At 40.9% G+C, this 20601-nt stretch overlaps 1 protein-coding gene across 1 annotated transcript in view; it reads right to left on the minus strand.

Annotated features, from left to right (window-relative positions):
- Positions 1–849: 849 nt before the first annotated feature.
- LOC145402342 (CDK5 and ABL1 enzyme substrate 1) overlaps positions 850–20601 on the minus strand; it is a 19881-nt gene continuing 129 nt past the window's right edge. The window contains 10 exon segments of the mRNA XM_080274489.1: positions 850–1055; positions 1866–2070; positions 2228–2334; positions 4021–4160; positions 7901–7985; positions 9810–10025; positions 10936–11080; positions 12227–12416; positions 13663–13781; positions 20390–20601. The exon segment at positions 20390–20601 is cut by the window's right edge and continues 129 nt beyond it. Of these exon segments, the coding sequence (XP_080130615.1) occupies positions 915–1055; positions 1866–2070; positions 2228–2334; positions 4021–4160; positions 7901–7985; positions 9810–10025; positions 10936–11080; positions 12227–12416; positions 13663–13781; positions 20390–20601 (1560 nt within the window). The 3' untranslated portion in view covers positions 850–914.

Raw genomic sequence — 20601 nt, forward strand, 5'->3', positions numbered from 1 at the left:
CACTCTTAACCTTCTGCATATTACTCCTCAATGCACGGTGAAGCTCCCAATCTACTGCTTTTGTCATTGGTATACAGTATAAGGAGGCGTCAAATAAAAACATGCATGCTTATACATCATGTCTACTTGCGAAAGTTTATTTTATACCTAACTTCGACTCTCTCTGACCCTCCTGGAGACTCAAACCATTCCATATCTCCATCCTGAGTGCATATTATAACTCCTGAACCAATGCTTTTGTCAGACCTTTCATAAGAGGTATTAAACACAGTTGTGGACTTCTAAATGACAGTTTGACTGGCCAAACTGAATTTCAAACTTAATTTAGAATCTCCCTGCCCCTCTCAGAGACTCAAACCTCTCTGTACCTCATCCCTCAATGCACAGCACAGTGTAGCTCCTGATGCAATGTTTTAGTTGTTCCTCCATTAGCAGGCTTCAAATAACAACGTGCAATCTTAAAACATCACTTCTACTGTGCACACTGATCTCTAACTCTCTCTATATGCCTTTCAGGGACTTTGACCTCTCCATACCTCACTTCTCAGTGCATGGAACAGCTTGTGACTCACTGCTTTGGTCATGACTCTAAAAGCAGGCGATAAAAACATGGACACTTTTGGCTCGACTTACAAAATTAATCTCGCACTTAAGGTCAACTCTCCCTGACCTCCCACAGACTCCAGCCTCTCTGTACTTCACCCCTCAAAGCCCAGCATACCTCCACGCCCAGTGCTTTCAATCTGGCTTAGTGAGGAGATGTTTTATATATCACTACGATACTATAACTAGACCAAATGAACCTAAAACTTAACTTCAACTCTGTAAACCCTCTCTACATGCCTTTCAGAGACTCCAGCCTCTCAGTCCCTCGCCCCTCAATGCACGGTGTAACTCCTGACCCACTGCTTTCGTCATGACTCTATAAGGAGGCGCTGGTAGTGTGGGTTGACCTGCCACGTGGGGAGGTGAAGACCAAATTCGAGCATCACCAGCGAGGCAAATTCCCAGTGGATCAGCTCTCGGCGGTTAAGGCGGAATGTGCTCTCCGTTTTCTGTCAGTGAGTGGGTAAAGTTAAGACAAGTAGACAAAGAGACACTGAGGGAAACATACAGAGAGGCAGACAGTGAGAGGAACAGACAGACAGACAATATGACAGGACAAACAGACACTTACAGAGACGGCGATACACACAGATAGACAGAAAGAAAGACAGACAGACAGATGCATACATAGATACAGACAGAGTGAAAGAGATAAACAGAGGTAAAAATGGGGGACAGAATAATACAGACAGAATGCACTTTTAGGTAATTTATAAAAAAGGAGGATAAGCTGTTACCACATTTAAAAAGCATGGTTACAAGTGACTCCTCTTACTCCTCTGTAATTGGGGAAAAAAAAAAAAAATTATTGTGGTATAGGCAGAATGCACTCGGAAAAAAAAATCGATGTGGAGAGAGAGCAAGAGAAGTTAAACAGACACACAGACCTCAAAAAATTTACATTCCTTCAAGCTAATTTGGTCTCAATACATTTTTCACATTGGTGTGGCCCAGATTTTCGTCCTTTTGCAGCTTATTTCACGTAGCTCATTGGCAGAAAGAGAATACTTTCTTTATATCGTTTCTATAGCACTTCTTCATGACTAGCATCATACTCTAGTGTTCATCTACTGTTACTGTTCACCAATGAAGAATGCAATGGCAATTTAAGGCCAAGTTAGAGTAAAATGAGTATAATAAGTCTCTCACTCTCTCTCTCTCCCTTGCTCATGTTTGTAGGGACTGCAACTTTCGTATGACATATAACACATCTTATAATCCTCCCCTCCTCCCTCCTTCTCTCTCTCTCTCTCTCTCACCTCAATTAGGTTACTAAGTGTTTCTCCCTTCACGTCATTCATCTTGGCCGACAATATCAGACAGGCGCCTGCAATCAGTTTCCGATTCTGCTTGTTTACAATCGTGCGCAGGATCAGACGCTCGTAATAAACATATGCCTGCGCTACAGTTAGCAGGTCGATGTCGCACTCTTGACGTGCTATCTTTAGCATCTCACGCTTCAAACTACAAGGGAAAGTATTACTATTATCATCATTATCATTATTATTATCATTGTTATTATTATTATTATTACTATTACTATCATTAATGTTACCATTATTACAATTATTATTGCTATTACTATTTCATGTGTGTGTGTGTGTGTGTGTGTAAAACCAACCTGCGAAGTTTACTAAGGGTTAGCTGGATGTGTGGAAACTTGCTGCGGAACTTGTCATTTAATTCCTTCTTCAACTCCGATGGTTTCGTGTAGTCCATTACTGACGTCTGGAATGATAAGGGAGATTACTACAACATTATATTACTGCCTTCTGCAACCACACTGTTTCAATTATAGCAGGCTTCAAAATATTTTCATGTGTCGGCACTGGTCTCCACGCTGCTCCATCTCTGGCAGCCGCTCTATTCAGTCCCTAATCCCTGAGCTAAGGTCATACTCTATCTCAGGTCTTTTTTTTGGTCTGTCTCTTGCAATTCAACCATCAACATTCGTACCTCTCACCCCCTCACCCTCCACATTTACTTGTCATCCTTCATCCTCTACACATGCCCAAACCATCTGAATCTACCCTTTCTCATCAAGACACTAATATATTCAAGTCCTATCCTTTCTCTCAACTACTGTATTCTGTCACAATCCTAGCAATCTCCCCTCTCTAAGCCTGTAATTCAAGGACCCACTGCACATCCATCTAATCACTGTCATTTCTGTACATTTGAGCCGACAAATATTCTCTTCCTTTACTGCTCAGGTCTGACTACTGTACAGCATTACACTCCTAACACATGCTGCACCCCAAGTTTCTGAGTCAATACCCCTTTCAGCATTCTCTTTGGTCACCCTGTTTTAAAAATCATAGCTACATACCTGCAGGAGACCCTTCATAATATAAAAAAAAAAACTCAAATACGAACATGAAAGATAACACCCACAGAAGGCCAAGTAGTCTATGCTGGGCAGATCCGTATGGTATAACTCGACTACAACAGCTTACACGAGGTCAGCAGAGAAAAACACTTACCATAACATGAAAGCACAGATATTTGCAATGTTTTCCAGGGCTAAGTTTGGGATCATCTAGTGTGTTTGGAGAGAAAAGAGATGGGAGGGAAAAATGGGGAAAGGAGGGAAGGGAAGCAGAAAAAGGAGAGAAGTAGGGAATGAAGTAGGGACAGTGGAGAGAAACAGGGAGAGAGGAGAGAAATGGAGAGAATGGAAACAAGCTGAACCACTTACCTTATGAGAAGGAAAGCCTAGTGATCTACAATGTTTTCAAGTTCAAAGCTCAGGATTTTCAGGTATGTTTGGAGGGACAAGAGATGAGAAATGAACAAGCCAAGAGAGGAGAGGAGAGGAGAGGAGAGGGAAGGAAAGAAGAGGAGAGGAGAGGAGGGAACGAGATGTATATTAACTAGAAATGTTGATTAACCATATGAGACAAAAAGTAAAAGTATGCAACATTTTTCTGCACAAAGCTTGGGAAAAGAGACAAGGAGGGGTTGGTAAGGAAAAGGCCAGGAAGGAAAGAAAGACAAAACATGGGAAGGAAACATAAGGGAGGGAAAGAAGATATGGAAAAAGAAGGAAATACAGTACATGGGAAGGAAATGGAAGAGGGAAAAAAAGAAGCATGAAAAGGTTATGGGAAATGGAGAGAAGGGAAAGGAAACTTGTCAAAATTATCTCTCACTTGACTCACCATAAATTACGGAAAGTTTAGAAGTTTGCAATGTTTTCCAGCAGAAGGCATGGGATCGGAGAGTGTGTTTGGAGAGAGAAGAGAAGGGAAATGAGAGTGAAAGAGATGGAGAGGAAAGGAGAGAAGAGAAATGAGAGAAAGAGAGAAATGGATAGGAGAAGAGAGGAGAGGAGAGGAGAGAAGAGAGAGGAAAGGAGGGGAGAGAAGAGACAAGAAGGAAGGTGAGTTATATAAAGTAGAAAATTTAGCTCACCATATACGAGGGGAAGCGTAGGAGTTTGCGATGCTTGCCAGCACGAAGTTCTGGGTCATCAAGTGTGTTTGGGAGGTACTGTGCAGCCGATGTCATCACCCCAGGCACACACCGCCACTCCTCACCCTCACACACCACACCTACACACACACATATGGAGGTTAAGTATGTGTGTTGGGTTATAGGGAAGGGTTTGAGGTTTGTATGTACATATTTAGATAGAGCACACACACACACACACACACACACACACACACACACACACACACACACACACACACACACACCATTCCTCATTCTTGCATACCTCACTAACATGCACACTTGAGTTATACATGTGCATTGCTCACACACACAAAACAAAAGCAATAATCATACACAGATACACATGGCACTCTTAGATACAAATATACTCTCTCTCTCTCTCTCTCTCTCTCTCTCTCTCTCTCTCACCTACCTCCCTTATCATCTACAGAGTGTGCAGAGAAAATATTACCTCAGTGAAACACATTCAAAGTGCCTTGTGTGCTACTGTCTTAAGGAACAAAATATGAGCAAGTTTCAGTGAGTAGGTGTAGCAAGTTTCTATTAAAAAATGTAGCAAGTTTCAACCAATAAATGTAGCAAGTTTCAGTAAATAAATATAGCAAGTTTCAGTGAACAAATGTAGCAAGTTTCAGCAAGCAAATGTAGCAAGTCTATGTGAGCAATTGTAACAAGTTCTGGTGAGTCATAAGCCAGATTAGTTGAGTCTTCTATCAACTTTAGTGAATCATGATTAAATATAAAGTGAAAAGTAAGCTTAGTAGTGAATTGTGAGCCATTTCAGTGGGCATACCTAGAAACTATAGTGAATCTTAAGTGACTTTAGTGTGAAAAAGGTGTCCATGATTCATCATTAACTCTCTGTAATAGATTATACCGGTAACACTAAAAATCCAGTCTATCTATTTACCTATCTATCTATCTGTTTATCTACATCTAAATGCCTTAATCCTGGAAGGGGTGGCCACAAATAAATCACCCCCACATCATTCTTTCCTCCACTATCAGGAAGCTGGGGGGATGGCAGACTGACGGGCAAGAACAGAATGATATGGAGGTGATTTGTTTGTGGTCACCTCTTTCTGGATTTTAAGCATATTGTAGGAAAGCTATGTAATGTACTTTCCAATGATATAAGTTCATAAATCTACTGTTAATTAAGAATAGATGATTTCCACTACAGAGAGGATATAACACTTCCATTATAGACAGGATACACTTACACCTCCATTACTGAGAAGATTTTACAATTTAGAGTTTAATTATAGAGAGCGTAAGCTTAAAAGAGGCATTATAGGCAGGATACACTTACAGTTATCTATTATAGAGCATATAGAGTTCAATTATAGGGAGGATACACTTACAAGTCCCAATATACAGGAAAAACAAGTTCCACAAGAGGGAGGGTACAGTTAAATATCATAGAGACAACACACCTAAGAAATCCATTAGAGGTATACAGAATTCCACTATAGGCAGGATACACATTGATCATAGAGAGGATACAGAATTCCATCATAGGGCATTTATTTAGCATTCCATGATAGGCAGGATACACTTATGGTACAAATTATACAGAGCACATTTTGAAGAGTTCCAGAGATTATATACTTAAGAGCTCCATTACAGATATAGAGGATATTAAGAATTCCATTTTGGCGAGGGTATGAGCTGAAACCCCAAGCTCATCTGAAAATATGAACCCAGTGGACTGCAGGCTTAAGTTCCCCTTGTGCAGTTCCTCCTTTTGGGGATGTAAACAAGGAATATAAGTACTGTATAACTGGGCAGTTGGGTTGCAGAGTTATATCAGTGTCACCACATGAAGGTATCCCTCTCCAGAACATGGGTAGAAAAATTACGTCACGCATCATGGACACGACACACCAAATTAACGCCACGGGGTCCAGCAGGTAAGAGGAAGGGAATACAGATGTGTGTAAAGAGGGAGGAAATACAGATGTGTGGAAAAAGGGAAGGAATACAGATGTGTGGAAAAAGGGAAGGAATACAGATGTGTGTAAATAGGGAAGGAATACAGATGTGTGTAAAGAGGGAGGGAATACAGATGTGTGTAAAGAGGGAAGGAATACAGATGTGTGTAAAGAGGGAGGGAATACAGATGTGTGTAAAGAGGGAGGGAATACAGATGTGTGTAAAGAGGGAGGGAATACAGATGTGTGTAAAGAGGGAGGGAATACAGATGTGTGTAAAGAGGGAAGGAATACAGATGTGTGTAAAGAGGGAAGGAATACAGATGTGTGTAAAGAGGGAGGGAATACAGATGTATAAAGGATGACAGGCCTTACTGGGGTTTAAAGGCTCCCTCTCATCATTTCCTTGCCATTCCTAAAGCATACTGACTTCTACAGCCTGGCAAGGTCTTACTGCTGCTGTTGTTATTGGTGCTGCTCCACGTTCATCTGAGGATAAACATGGTGGACCACAGGCTATAGGTGTCCTCCTCCTGAAATCCATCATCTTCCATTTGCAGGACAAGGAAGGAGCTGAGGGACATTTATATAACCTGACCCGAAGGACTTTCCAGCACCTGTCTCCGCATATGGCACGTGATAATTTTCTGCCATGATTTTATTCGTTCATTTATAAAGGCTCCAACACCCTTGCATGTACCAGCCTTGGTTACCTAATGGCAGTTCTCAATGCTGCTCAGTACCTAGTAGCCTCTCTGACCCCTTATCCCTGAGGTCTCACTCTATAACCTCAAGCCAGGTTTTATTCAGTATGCTTCTCACAACCCTACCCTTAACTTTCACAATTCCCACCTTCTGCACCTAGTTTCCATCTTCCATCCTCTCACCACGCCTAAACCATCTCAATCTACCCTTCCTCAACACAAGACCAATGACATATCCATGGGAGAATTAACCATGATATCCAGCCAAAGAGGCAATCTGTGTATAAAAAGTACTATACATAATCTTCAGTGTGATAAGGCAGAGGTGTTGCCTGGGCAGCATGGGCAACACCCCTGGATCTGCCCAAATGCAATCCAGGATCATCAAGATGTGAAACCACTGGACTGCAGGAAACTATTTTTGCCACCATCCTCCTTTCAGAAGGTTGATGGGGGGAATCAAGGGACATTTGTACATCTGATTAAGTTCTCTGCCAGGATACACCAGCCCTACCGTGGGAAGGTGTCCCTCTTCACCACCTCATACACCATTGGATGAATTAAACACAAGCATAATTACTGCAGTGGTGAACAGGTCAATAGTGTTGCCAATTTAGCTTTTTTTCAGCTAAATTTGGTGGTGTTGCCAATTTAGCTTTTTTTCAGCAAAATTTAGTGGTGTTGCCGATGTAGCTTTTTTTTCAGCAAAATTTAGAGACATCCACCTTCATTTAGTGATATTTTTTCTGCCTATTAAAAAAAAAATCTAGCTGTATTATTGAGATTTTTACAGGCTTTGGGAATATTCTATATTTTGTACTTTTCTCCATCAGTTTCTGGGAAATTTTTGCATCTAGCAGCTACGTACTGGTTTTTGAGATGTACAGTAGTTTAGTGACTGCTGTGAAGTAAGATTTAGCTACCTTACACTGTCAATCAATTAATTAAGACACCAGAGAGCCTCCCAAACCCACATCAATGTCAAAACAAAAACTGCAAGAAGGTCAGTGTTGTTTTGTCCTTTGTGGTCATGCATGGCCCAGTCTGCAGTGCAACTAAAATCACCCACCAGCAGTGTGAATTAAACAAACATAAATATGGCAGTGGAAGGAGAGATGCAGTCAGGACACTCCCTAAGCCCACACAAATGCAACCCAACACAAAACCCAGGTAAACAATTGTTAATATCAGTTGTACCCTTTCTGGCCATGTGGTCGCCGGCCTCAAGCGCTCGTAACAATGTGAGGCCACCGCTGACACAGCCTGTAAGCCAGATGGTGGGCTGGTGACACACACATCCCTAGTCTTGTTGGTTAAGGAAGCTCCCTACCACCTCTTCCCTAGTAATTTATTTTTGCATATGGCTAGTTCATCTCAATTTTTATGTTACTGATGCTGAAAATGGTGGTATTGGAATTATCTAAGTGACACAGAAGAGGATAGTAAAGAGTAATATGCAAAATAAACTGCTCAGGAAGAGGTGTTGGGGTGTTTCTTTAACTGATCACAATGCAGGTCACAGACACAGTGACACACTGATACTGTATATATGCTATATACTATATATAAAATGACATGAGTGGGAGGGACACAAATCTGAATACTTTTTTTTTTTAACTGCAGACTGACAGCAGAAAACAACATGCACTTCCTTTCCCTTCATATCTCATCTCTTTTTCTTTACTCTTCCTCTCTCTTACCATCCTTATTCCTTGCCTGTTATATGATGTTCCTTCTCATTTTTTTCCCTTTTTTCTTCTTTCTTACACTCCCTTACTTTGTTCAACTTGTTCCTTTTCCCTTCTCCTCATTCCCATCCCTCCCTCCCTCCTCTCCTCCCATCTCTACCCCTCTAACCTTTCTTTATAAGGGAGGTGAATGAGTAACTTCAGTTCACCATTTCCCTCTCCTCCTCTTCCCTCCCTTCCCTACTTATTTAGCTTTTCTTCATATGTTTGTGTGGTGAATGATGACCTTTAAACCTCCTTCAACCTTTCCTCTCTCCCTTTCCTCTCCCTCTCTCCTTCCCTCCTTCATTTCCTTCTCCTTCTCACCCTCCTTCCTTTCTCTCTCCTTCCTTCTTTTCCCACTCTCCTTCTTTCCCTCCCTCCTTCCTTTCCCTCTCCTTCCATTCCCTCTCTCTTTTTCACTCCCCCTTCCCTTTCCCTCTCTCCCTCCTTGCTTTTCCTCTCTCATTCTCTCCCTCTGTGCTTTCCATCTTTCTTTCCCACCTCCCTTTCTCTCCTTCTCTCCCTCCCTCTTATCCCTCTCTCCCTCCTTCTCCTTGCTATCCCTCTCTCCTCTCCCCTATCTCAGCTTTATCCATATCTCTGTGTGCTAAATGAGGCACCCCAGTTCTCTCCCTCCCTCTCCTCTCTCCTTTCTCTCCCCTCTTCCCTCCCCCTCACTCTCTCCTTCCCTCCTTCCTTCTAACTTTTCTCCATGCATCTGTGCAGTGAATAGGGAAAACAGTGCACCACTGCCCTATGCATGGTAGGGTCATAATTAAAACTCTCTTTCCAACTCTTCCTTGCCTTTCCTCCATCCCTCCCTCTCTCCCTCTTTCTTTCCTCCCTTCCCTACCTCTAAATTTTTCCCTGTGTCTGTTCAGAGAGTGAGAAACATAGATCGTTGCTGTTTTATGAGTCACAGGATCGCAACTATAAAATGTCGCCACCTCAAGATGAATCATACATCTCTCACTGAGGATTTTCTCACTTTTCCTCCAGCTACTTCTCTTTCCCCCATTCCTCTTCTCACCTTATTTTCCCTCCCCTCCTCTTCTTCCACTCTTGCCTTCTTTCCTCCCTATCAGATGAGGTCCCTTCTTATTTCTTCTCTCCCTTTCCTCTCATCTTTCCTTCTTATTTCTTCTCTCCCTCTCCTCTCATCTAACTTTCCTCCATGCATCTCTGTCATGAGTGAGAAACATAATGCAATGTTGATTTATGAGTCACAGGGTCATTACTTAAAAACCTCTCCTCCTCATCCATGCTTCTCCTTCGTTTCCCCTCTTCTTTTCCCCTTTCTTTCCTTTCCCTTCCCTTTCCCTCCTCTTTTCTCCTCTCTTCTCTCCTTTTCCTTCCCTCTTTCCTCCCTTCCCTACCGTCTAACCTTTCTCGGTGTGTCCATGTGGTGAGTGGGGAACATAATGTGCTGTTGCTTTGTGAGTGGCAGGATCATAGCTATAACACCGAGCCACACCAGGATGCATCATACACCTCTCACTGGGGTCACAGTAATCGTGGTGCTCTGACTGTTGACGTCTGGGCCGGCAGAAGAAGCTGCGTGAAGGAACCAGCAGCTCGGAGTATGAAACCTCCTGTGGGCAAAACGTAAAGTGAGAGACAGAGATACAAACAGATCAAAACACATATAAATAGTGATGGATACATAAAAAGACTGACAAATATGAAGGAAAAATGCTAAACAGGAACCAGCAAAACACTATGACACCCCATGCAGACAAATGGTTATATCAGTGCCACCACATGAAGGCATCCCTGCTCTCTGGCACCAGAGAGCGAGGAGAAAGAAAGGATGGAAAGAAGCAACTTTACCTGATCTACAACAGCTAGAAAAAATGATGAGGGAAAGAAACAAAGAAGATAAGATATGCTGGTACAGATATAGATACAGACAAGAACTAGATAAGAGACAGATAAGTAACAACGCAATTACAAGGAATATAAATGAATAATAAAGGTATCTCACCAGACAGTCCTAAGCTTGAATTTATCTTAATAAAAATGCAGAGATAGTGAGAGAAATGGAAAAACAGACAGACAGCATGAATGATAAACAAAGAGAAATGAGAAATATATCGAAATATAGATATAGCTAACTACAGAAACTGCCAGCTAGCATGAAAGCTCATTTGCTCATTTATATATGCTCCAGCATGTGTTGGCCTCGGTTACCTCATGGTGGACCTCCCAAGCTACTCAGTCTCTGGTAGCTTTTCTATTCAGTCCTTTATCTTTGAGATCACACTCTATGACCTTGTCCCAGGTCTTTTTTTGGTTTGCTTCTCACATCCCAACCCTAAACGTTCACACTTCTCACCCAGTTGTCATCCTTCACCCTCCCCACATTCCCAAACCATCTCATCACAATACTATAAAGACTAACAAATTTACAAACAGTATAGACTATCCACAGAAACAGACAGCATGTAGGATAAACAGAAATCAGGGGCATACAGAGATACTGTTTATCTATAGGTAACTCACCAGAAAGTCATCAGCCTTATCATAGCCCAATATAGAGGCAGGATCGGCTGTGTCAGAGATGGTGGAGAGGGTTCGGGTGCCTGAGGCATGGCGTCGCCGGCCCGTCTCACCACGGCCATAGTGGTGGTGCTGGTGTTCACTGCGTCTGTGGCAACGCAATGATAACAAATGAGATAATGCTACAAGGTCGTGTGGAGAGGTTGGGGAATGAGAGACTGACTAGAAAAGCGTATATGAGTGAGGTAGAGGGGGAAACCCAGGATGAAATGGAGATATATGTGAGAGGGGGGGGGGTGAGCTGGAGAGAAGGCAGCTAAATGGCAGAGGATAGGGAAATGTGGAGGCAATCTGTTTGTGGCCAACCCTTATGGGACAAATGAATCACGAACAAGACATACATAGATGTTGCAAGGGGTCCAATTTTTAAGCAAAGAGGAAAGAATGAAAGAACAGAAGCCTGAAAAAATTCTTTCCACAAAAAATGAACAAAACAGAGACATATTCGAAATCAATTCATTTTAAGACACCTGAACACTTTGCACTTAGAAGACTGAAGGTCAAAGGCGGAGGGAAATATGGATTTTGAAAAAGAGCTTCAAAACTGACTTGTTACATTACAACTCTGTATATGTAGGTGGTACATGGAAAAAAAAAAAAATCGAGGCTACATATGAAATACAGAAGACGTGATTTATCTGACAGTGATAATGATCCTCTCTAACACCTTGCTCTTGCTCCCTCCTTGGAACCCTCCACAGCTCTTCCTTACCCCCATTTTTGGCATCATCATCTCCTCCTCCTCATAATGAACATCGTCATCATTGTCATCATCATCATCATCACCAACCTAACCTCTTTTCCCTTAATTCCCTCTGTATCCCCCAAATGGAGGATGATGGGCTGCAGCAGAAAAGCACCTCTGGGCTGCAGTCCACTGTTTCCTGTTGAGTCTGGTGTTGCCAAGTACCATACTATTACTACTACTCCTTGACCCATTGCAGACCTCAGTTGCCCTTCCCCAGTAGTACACCATCCTCCTTTTGGAGGATAGAAGGGAGTTAAGGGACATTTGCAAAACCAGTCATTTGCAGTGCCCAGTTACATCAGTGCTACCACATGAAGGCATCCCTCTCCCCCACCACTACTTTCTGTTCATTGGAATATATCCCTAACAATGGAATGACATTTTTGCATTACCCTGGTCATCGCTTTCATTTTATTCAGTACAGTCTTAACAGTGCTAATTTAGCCTTACTTTCTGGCAAAAATTCAGCTGCATTATATTCCTTACCCGCCAAATTTCGTCTTGTTGTAGGGCAGAGCAGAGAAGATGTGGAATGGGATCTTGTGCGAGGAGAGGAGTACCACACGCTCATCACGAATGTCATGGGCCGTCTTCATGAACTTCACCTCCTTGCTGGTTGGACCTGATGAGTCCGAAACGCTGCTTGATAACTTGCGCGTTCGACCACCTGACAGGCCTGGGGAGAGAGAGGGTAGGATGGTAAGGAGGAGGAGACCACGGATAATAGATTTAATTGGGGAAGAAGAGTGAGAATTAGAGAAAACATAGGACAAAAGAGTTGGATGGTGAGCAGGAAAACTAAATTAGGAAAGATGACCAAGGAATGAATAGGAAGATTGCAAAAAGTGTACAGAAGCAGTTAATGCGCAGAAAAGTGATATTACGTCTGATCAATTTCACCTCCTAGATAGTAGGGTCTGACATATCCAGAAAGCTGCTTGATAACTTGGTTGTTCAGAGGATTGGAGGATGTGGGAAGGAAAACTGAAAGTGAATGATGGCAAAGGAATCATTATCATCATCAACATCATCATCATGACTTTTTTTTCACACCTACAGTACAGCTGAGGTGAGTCAGGGTCCACAAAACAAGAGATATATTGCGTACTTGAGAGTTGAGGGTCTGAGAGAGATAAGAGTTGATGGGAGAATGGGGAGAGGAAGACTAAGCATGAAGGAAAATTATGGACTTGAGTATAAGGAAAACAAGGCATGAAATAAAGCAGAAGGATAAAGTAATGAGGCTGAGGAGAGGGAGACAGAAATAAAGAATAGGAAGACGTTAAAGGTGACACTGCTTGACCGTCCTTACTCTGATCCACAAACAGACCAACTGCAGGATGTGGTGCTAGGAGAGGAAGAGAAAGCAAAGGTGTTATCTTCAGTTCATTAGCAAATAAACAATGGAACAACTTTACATGAGAACTACCGTATCATCATCATCATCATCATCACAATCATCATCATCCACACCTCTTTTCCCACCCTAGGATGTGAAATTGAGTCCAGAGGAGAGAGAGAAAAATAAAGAAGATAATGAAAAACTAACCTGTCTAACCATGTGAATGAACCACACTCTCATTTACTCACTACTCATGTCCTCGGAATCCTGACTATATTACTGTATAGTTGTTTAAAATGTATTTGAACAAACAAAAATGATGGGAGGATGAGGAAGTGAACCTGAACAATATCTGATTTATGTATCTGTCTGTACGTCATTCTTTATATATAATTTTATAGATGAATCGTCGATCACCTGAAAGTGAGATGTGGAGGAGAGATAGAGAAAGAAAGAAAGTGTGAGAGATAGAGAAAGAAAGAAAGTGTGAGAGATAGAGAAAGAAAGAAAGTGTGAGAGATAGAGAAAGAAAGAAAGTGTGAGAGAGAGAGAGAGAGAGAGAGAGAGATTAACAACTCACCACTGCCAGGTCCTCCAAGGCTTTCATTACTGCTAAAACAGCGGTTGTCTGAAAGTGAGATGTGGCGTGGGTTTGCCCGCTTGCGTTGTGGAGCACTCTCAGAATTGTTTGTGTTGGTTCTGGAGGAAAAAGATAATTAGATACCATTATTATTACTATTATTTATATTATTATTATTATTATTATTATTATTATTATTATCATCATTATTATTATTACAGGCAGTAGCTAGTATCAGTAGTGGCAGTTCAGGTGTAACTGTAGTAGCAACGGTAGTAGTAGTGGTAGTAGTAGTGGTAGTAATAACAGCAGTAGTAGTAGTAGTAGTAGTAATAATAGCAGTGGTAGTAGTAGTAGTTGCAGTTGTAGTATCATCACCATCATCATTATTTTTACTCTTTTAATTCTTATTTATTTACCATCACCATCATCACCATCACTATCATCATCACCATCACCACCACCAACAACAACAACCACCATCATCATCATTACCATCACTATTATCACCACTACCAAAAACAAGAACAACAACAACAACAATAACCATCATCATCATCATCATTGCTGTCATCACCATCCATATCACTATCATTATCATCATCACTATCATCAACCATATCACTATCATCAACCATATCACTATCATCATCATCATCCACATCACTATCATCATCATCAACCATATCACTATCATCATCATCATCATATCACTATCATCATTATCATCAACCATATCACTATCATCATCATCATCCACATCACTATCATCATCATCATCATATCACTATCATCATTATCATCAACCATATCACTATCATCATCATCATCCACATCACTATCATCATCATCATCATCATATCACTATCATAATCATCATCATATCACTATCATCAACCATATCACTATCATCATCATATCACTATCATCATCATCATCATATCACTATCATCAACCATATCACTATCATCATCATCATCCACATCACTATCATCATCAACATCATATCACTATCATCATCATCATCATATCACTATCATCATCATCATCATATCACTATCATAAACCATATCACTATCATCATCAACCATATCACTATCATCATCATCATCATATCACTATCATCATCATCATCATCATCACATCACTATCATCATCATCATCATATCACTATCATCATCATCATCATATCACTATCATCATCATCATCATATCACTATCATCATCACCATCATATCACTATCATCATCATCATATCACTATCATCATCATCCACATCATTATCATCATCACCATCATATCACTATCATCATTATCATCATCCACATCATTATCATCCACATCATTATCATCATCATCACTGTCAATCATCCACATCACTATCACCATCATCATTATCCATCATCCACATCACTATCATTATCATTATCATCACCATCATCATTATCATCAACCATATCACTATCATCATCCATATCAATATCATTATCATCATCATCACTGTCAATCATCCACATCGCTATCACCATCATCATCATCATCATCACTATCAATATCATCATCCAAATTACTCTCATCACCATCATCATCATCTGCAGCACTATTATCATCCATATCACTATCATCATCATCAATTGCCATCATCATCCAATCTCTTTTTCCCCAATCCTGAACATAGGGGTCCAAGGCTAAGGTATTCAGTGCAGACCTTTCAGACAAGACCTACCAGTCATGTGTCCCTGAGTAGCATTACAGGTCACCCTCATTACAGGATCAACCATTGGGTCATCGTTTGCTTATACTGTACAATCTTAATATTTTGGCATCATATTTTCTTAGTTATACGGTAAGAAGAATCTCCTTGGTTACTAGTCAAATTTACCCTGCCATCTGACTACACTTGACCATTAACTGAGCCAAAAGAGGTTAGAGATCCTTGACAGATGAGACTAAAAGGACTATAGGTTAATTGAATATCAACAGTAACACCTAGGGATAGATACAGATAGATAGATAGATAGAAAACACCAAGAGGAGGTAACTATGGTAACCTGGATGATGCTGTGGCCTTGTATCCCAGAATACTGAGTGAAAACTCACCACAGACTCAAAGGCTTAAGTTACATAGATGAGCACCATGGCTGTCTCTCATGGTATCTGCCTCCACCTTTACCTTTACTCTTACATATATAATCACTACAATTCCCTAAGAAGCATCATTTCCCAATAAACTAATGATTCTATGCAATACTAACAATAATAATACTGATTCTATGCAATACTAACAATAATCCTGATTCTATGCAATACTATCAATGATAATAATGATTCTATGCAATACTAACAATAATAATAATGATTCTATGCAATACCCGGTACTAACAATAACAATGATTCTATGCAATACTAACAATAATAATAATGATTCTATGCAATACCCAGTACTAACAATAACAATGATTCTATGCAATACTAACAATAATAATAATGATTCTATGCAATACCCGGTACTAACAATAACAATGATTCTATGCAATACTAACAATAATAATAATGATAATAATGATTCTATACACTACTAACAATAATAATAATGATTCTATGCATTACCGTACTACTACTAATAATGATGATTCTATGCAATACTACCTACAGTATTAATGATTCTATGCAATACTAACAATAATAATAATGATTCTATGCAATACAGTACTAACAATAATAATAACTGATTTTAAGCATTACCAATACAACAGGAGACAATACCTGTACTATCTATCTATCTATTGCCAGACACCTCAATACCGTTTGGGGTGGCCACAAACAAATCGCCTCCAAGTCGCCCTGTCCCCCGCCATTTCACTGCCCTGCTCCCAACTCACACCCCCCTCTTTCATATACCTCTCCACCCCATCCCTCCATCTCATCCTCGGCCTCCCCCTCCCTCTTCCCCCCTCCACCTCACTCACATACACTCTCTTCGTCAGTCTTTCACCCCCCATCCTCTTCACATGGCCAAACCACCTCAGGGTGTTCCTCATAACGCTTCCTATCACATCCACATCAACACCACAACACTCCTTTATATCCTCATTTGTCAGCCTGTCTCTCCATGTGACTCCACAGGCTCCTCTTAAATAACTCATTTCCACTGCTCTCACTCTTGACTTATGTCCTTCCAACAACGTCCAAGCTTCACTTCCATACGTTAGAGTTGGTATCACAATACTGTCATGTAGTAACTTTTTCACTTCCATGCTCACTTCCCTGCTTCTTACCACTGCTTTCAAAGAACCAGCAACCTTTCTTCCCTGCTGTACCCTTTCAAGCACTTCACCCTTCAAACCTCCATCCTTACTCATCACACTACCCAAGTACTTAAACGTACTCACATTTTCCAATTCCTCACCATCCAACCTCGCTGTACATTCACTGACTTCACCTCTCTCAAAGACCATCACTTTACTCTTCCCTACATTCACTTTTAGATTCCGTTTCTTACACATACTCCCAAACTCATCCACCGTGCATTGCAGCTCCCCTTCGTCTTCACTCAACAACACAATACCGGTATCATCTGCAAACAACAGTACAGAGAGTTTCCAAACACTATCCTCTCTCACCAGGGCCACTCCAACATCCACTACCCTACCTTGTACCTCTTTTATTACCCCATCCATGTACAGATTGAACAACCATGGAGACATGACACATCCCTGTTTCAACCCAACCTTCAGAGAGAAAAATTCACTTAATTCACCATCCACACGCACTGCAGCCTTAGCACCATCATACATACTCTTCACAGCATTCAACAACTTCCCATCTACATCATACCGGTATATTCTTAATACTTTCCACAATCCTTGTCTATCCACCCTGTCATATGCTTTTTCCAAATCCATGAAAGCCACATACAACTTCTTTCCCTTCTCTAGAAACTTTTCCACTAAAGATCTAAGAATGAATATCTGATCTACACAACCTCTTCCCTTCCTAAAGCCTCCCTGTTCTTCTCCAACTAATTCCTCTGTTCTTTCTCTAACTCTGTCAATAAGTATCCTACCATACACTTTTCCTATTATACTAAGAAGACAAATGCCCCTATGATTACCACACACTTCTTTTTTCCCCTTTTCCTTTGTACAAGGGAATAATTATACCTGACTTCCAATCCTCCGGGACTCTACCTTCCTCCCAGGCCAATCTACACATCATCCACATCCATTCTACTACTATCTCTCCCCCATGCTTCAGCATTTCACCACACACTCCATCAATTCCTGGGGCTTTCCCCAATTTAACTTTCTTCATTGCTTCCACAACTTCTGTCCTACTGATTTCTTCCTGTCTTCTCACCTCTACTACTATCTCTCCCCCATGCTTCAGCATTTCACCACACACTCCATCAATTCCTGGGGCTTTCCCCAATTTAACTTTCTTCATTGCTTCCACAACTTCTGTCCTACTGATTTCTTCCTGTCTTCTCACCTCCCTCCTTCTCCCAGCCATTCCCCAGCCACTTATACTCGCATTACTTCCATCCTGTATGTTCAACAATTCCTTAAAGTGTTCTCTCCATCTGCTCACTTTTTCTCCCTTCTCCACTAGTAATCTACCATTTTTATCTTTCACTCCCCTGCTAACCTCACTTCCACCCTGTCTTACTCTCTTCACCTCTTTCCAGAACATTTTCTTACAGTCCCTCCACTTTACACTCAAATTCCTTCCAAATTCCTCATCCACTCTCTTCTTACTAATCTTTTCACCTCTCTTTTTCTTTCTACATATAACTCTCTCTTCCGCCTCTCAACTTCTTCCACGCCCCTATTTCTCATCCATTCATTGTATGCTTTCTTCTCTTGTGTCACAGCCTGTCTCACCTCTTCAGTCCACCACGCTGTTCCTTGCACCCCCCTCCATCTTCTCTTCCTCCCACACACCACATCACTTGCTGCACATATTTCTTCTGTAAATATCCTGCACACACCTTCCACGTCCCCCATCTGCTCCAATTCATATTTGCCCAATCGTTCCTCCACTTCTCTCTTATACTCTGCCTTTTTCTCATCCTCTTGTAACCTTTCCACTCTCCTTGCAACTACTCCTTCCTCTCGTCTTTCCCTTCTTCTATTTCTCCATCTTACTTGGATCCTAATTCTGGACACCACCAAGTAGTGGTCAGAAAGTCCACTCCCCAAACCTCTATAAGCTCTTGCATCCATTACATATCTTCGCATCCTTTCATCCACACACACATAATCAATTACTGCCTTCCTTTCATTCAGTTCACCACCCACCCTTCTCATCACTCGCCACGTATACCTGTGGATCATTTTATGCCTGAAGAAGGTATTGGCTATCACCAACCCCCTCCCAGCACAAATGTCCACTAACGAACTGCCATTCTCATCTATCTCAGCAGGCACACCCCACTCACCAACTAATCCATCCACCTTCACATTCCCTACTTTACCATTCATATCACCGATCAAAAACACTCTCTCATTCCTTCCAAACTTTTCCATGCACACTTCCACATTTGTCCAGAACTCTTCTCGCACTCTTCTAGCACGATCTTGCGTTGGTGCATACACACACACAATTGCCCACAATTATATTCCAACTTTCAACCTTTCTCTCAATACTAATGATTCTATGCAAGATTTAGCATGATTCCTTCAATACTAATGATGATTCTATGCAACATCAACTGAAAATTAACATGTCTTGCAATAATAGGTTTCTGCGTATATGTCTTGACTCCAGCAAAAATAATGGTGATTCTATGCAACAGCAACTGAATTAAAACCAATATCTGCAATTCTTTCAGTGATTTTGCAAAATTATTGATTCTATGCAATATACTAAAAACATGAAAATCCTTACTGGATATAGTGTACCTAGTATATATTCCTGCAACTGATGCTATTATTCTTAAACACCAATGAAGATTCTCATTTTTGTTTTTAGTATTCATTGCAAGATCATGAAAAATATGCACTTCCTACAATAAAAATGATTCTATGCAATACACAAGATTCTATCAAAATAATTCACATACATTCCCTATGCCTGTACTACCAGTGATGATTCTATGCTATACCAAGAAAAATGTGTTCCTGCAATTCCCTAAGTAACTCCTAAAAAATTAATTATTCTATGCAAGTATAAAAAACAAAACTCTACTTTCCCAAATGAAGGTAAAATGAATGCTAAATGATTCTCACCTATTTATTTTATTTTAACTATGATTCTTGCACACTTACTAATGATTCTATGCAGTAATTACACTGAGAGGCATTTTCTGCAGTCTCTATCCAAAGACAGTGATTCCCTGCATTACAAAATACATAATGTAATTTCCGTTCTAATTCCTGCCAAGTTGATGATGTTTCTTTACGATAAAATTAAAAATACATGACAGCTGCTCCAATACAACTAATTATTCTCCACACAAACATTGCCGCCGGAAGTAAAGGCGGAAATTAAAATGCAGTGGTGAAAATCGCTAATAAACGCAGTATTTTATTGACGGAAGATAAGAGATAATATAAATGGATAAAACTAAAGAGGTCTTCCTAATTCCTCAACTCTACAACACGCGACGTCTGAAATAAAAACTAAAACAAGACAAACACAGGAATCATTAACGACTACAGGAAATTAGTAACGGGAAATAACGGGAAGTAACGCCATAAATGGATACAAATAACGGGCATCTTACCGATCGCGAAACTGCACGGTATGGCAGTCCACGGAGTCCTTAACTTGGGTAATATTTGACAATCCCGTCGTCATGGAGGAAGCAGATGGATTTTGCTGTTGACACGGCGAAGATTTACCTCCCACCATATTTTTCCCTCCTCCTCCTCCTTGCCTCCCAATCCCATTCTGGTTCTCCTTGTCATTCGTGTCATTGGCCCCCACCACCTTCCC

Source organism: Coenobita brevimanus, chromosome 57 (genome assembly GCF_032717465.1).
Source record: "Coenobita brevimanus isolate Jiangsu-jjx chromosome 57, ASM3271746v2, whole genome shotgun sequence".
NCBI classification, from domain to species: Eukaryota; Metazoa; Arthropoda; class Malacostraca; order Decapoda; family Coenobitidae; genus Coenobita; species Coenobita brevimanus.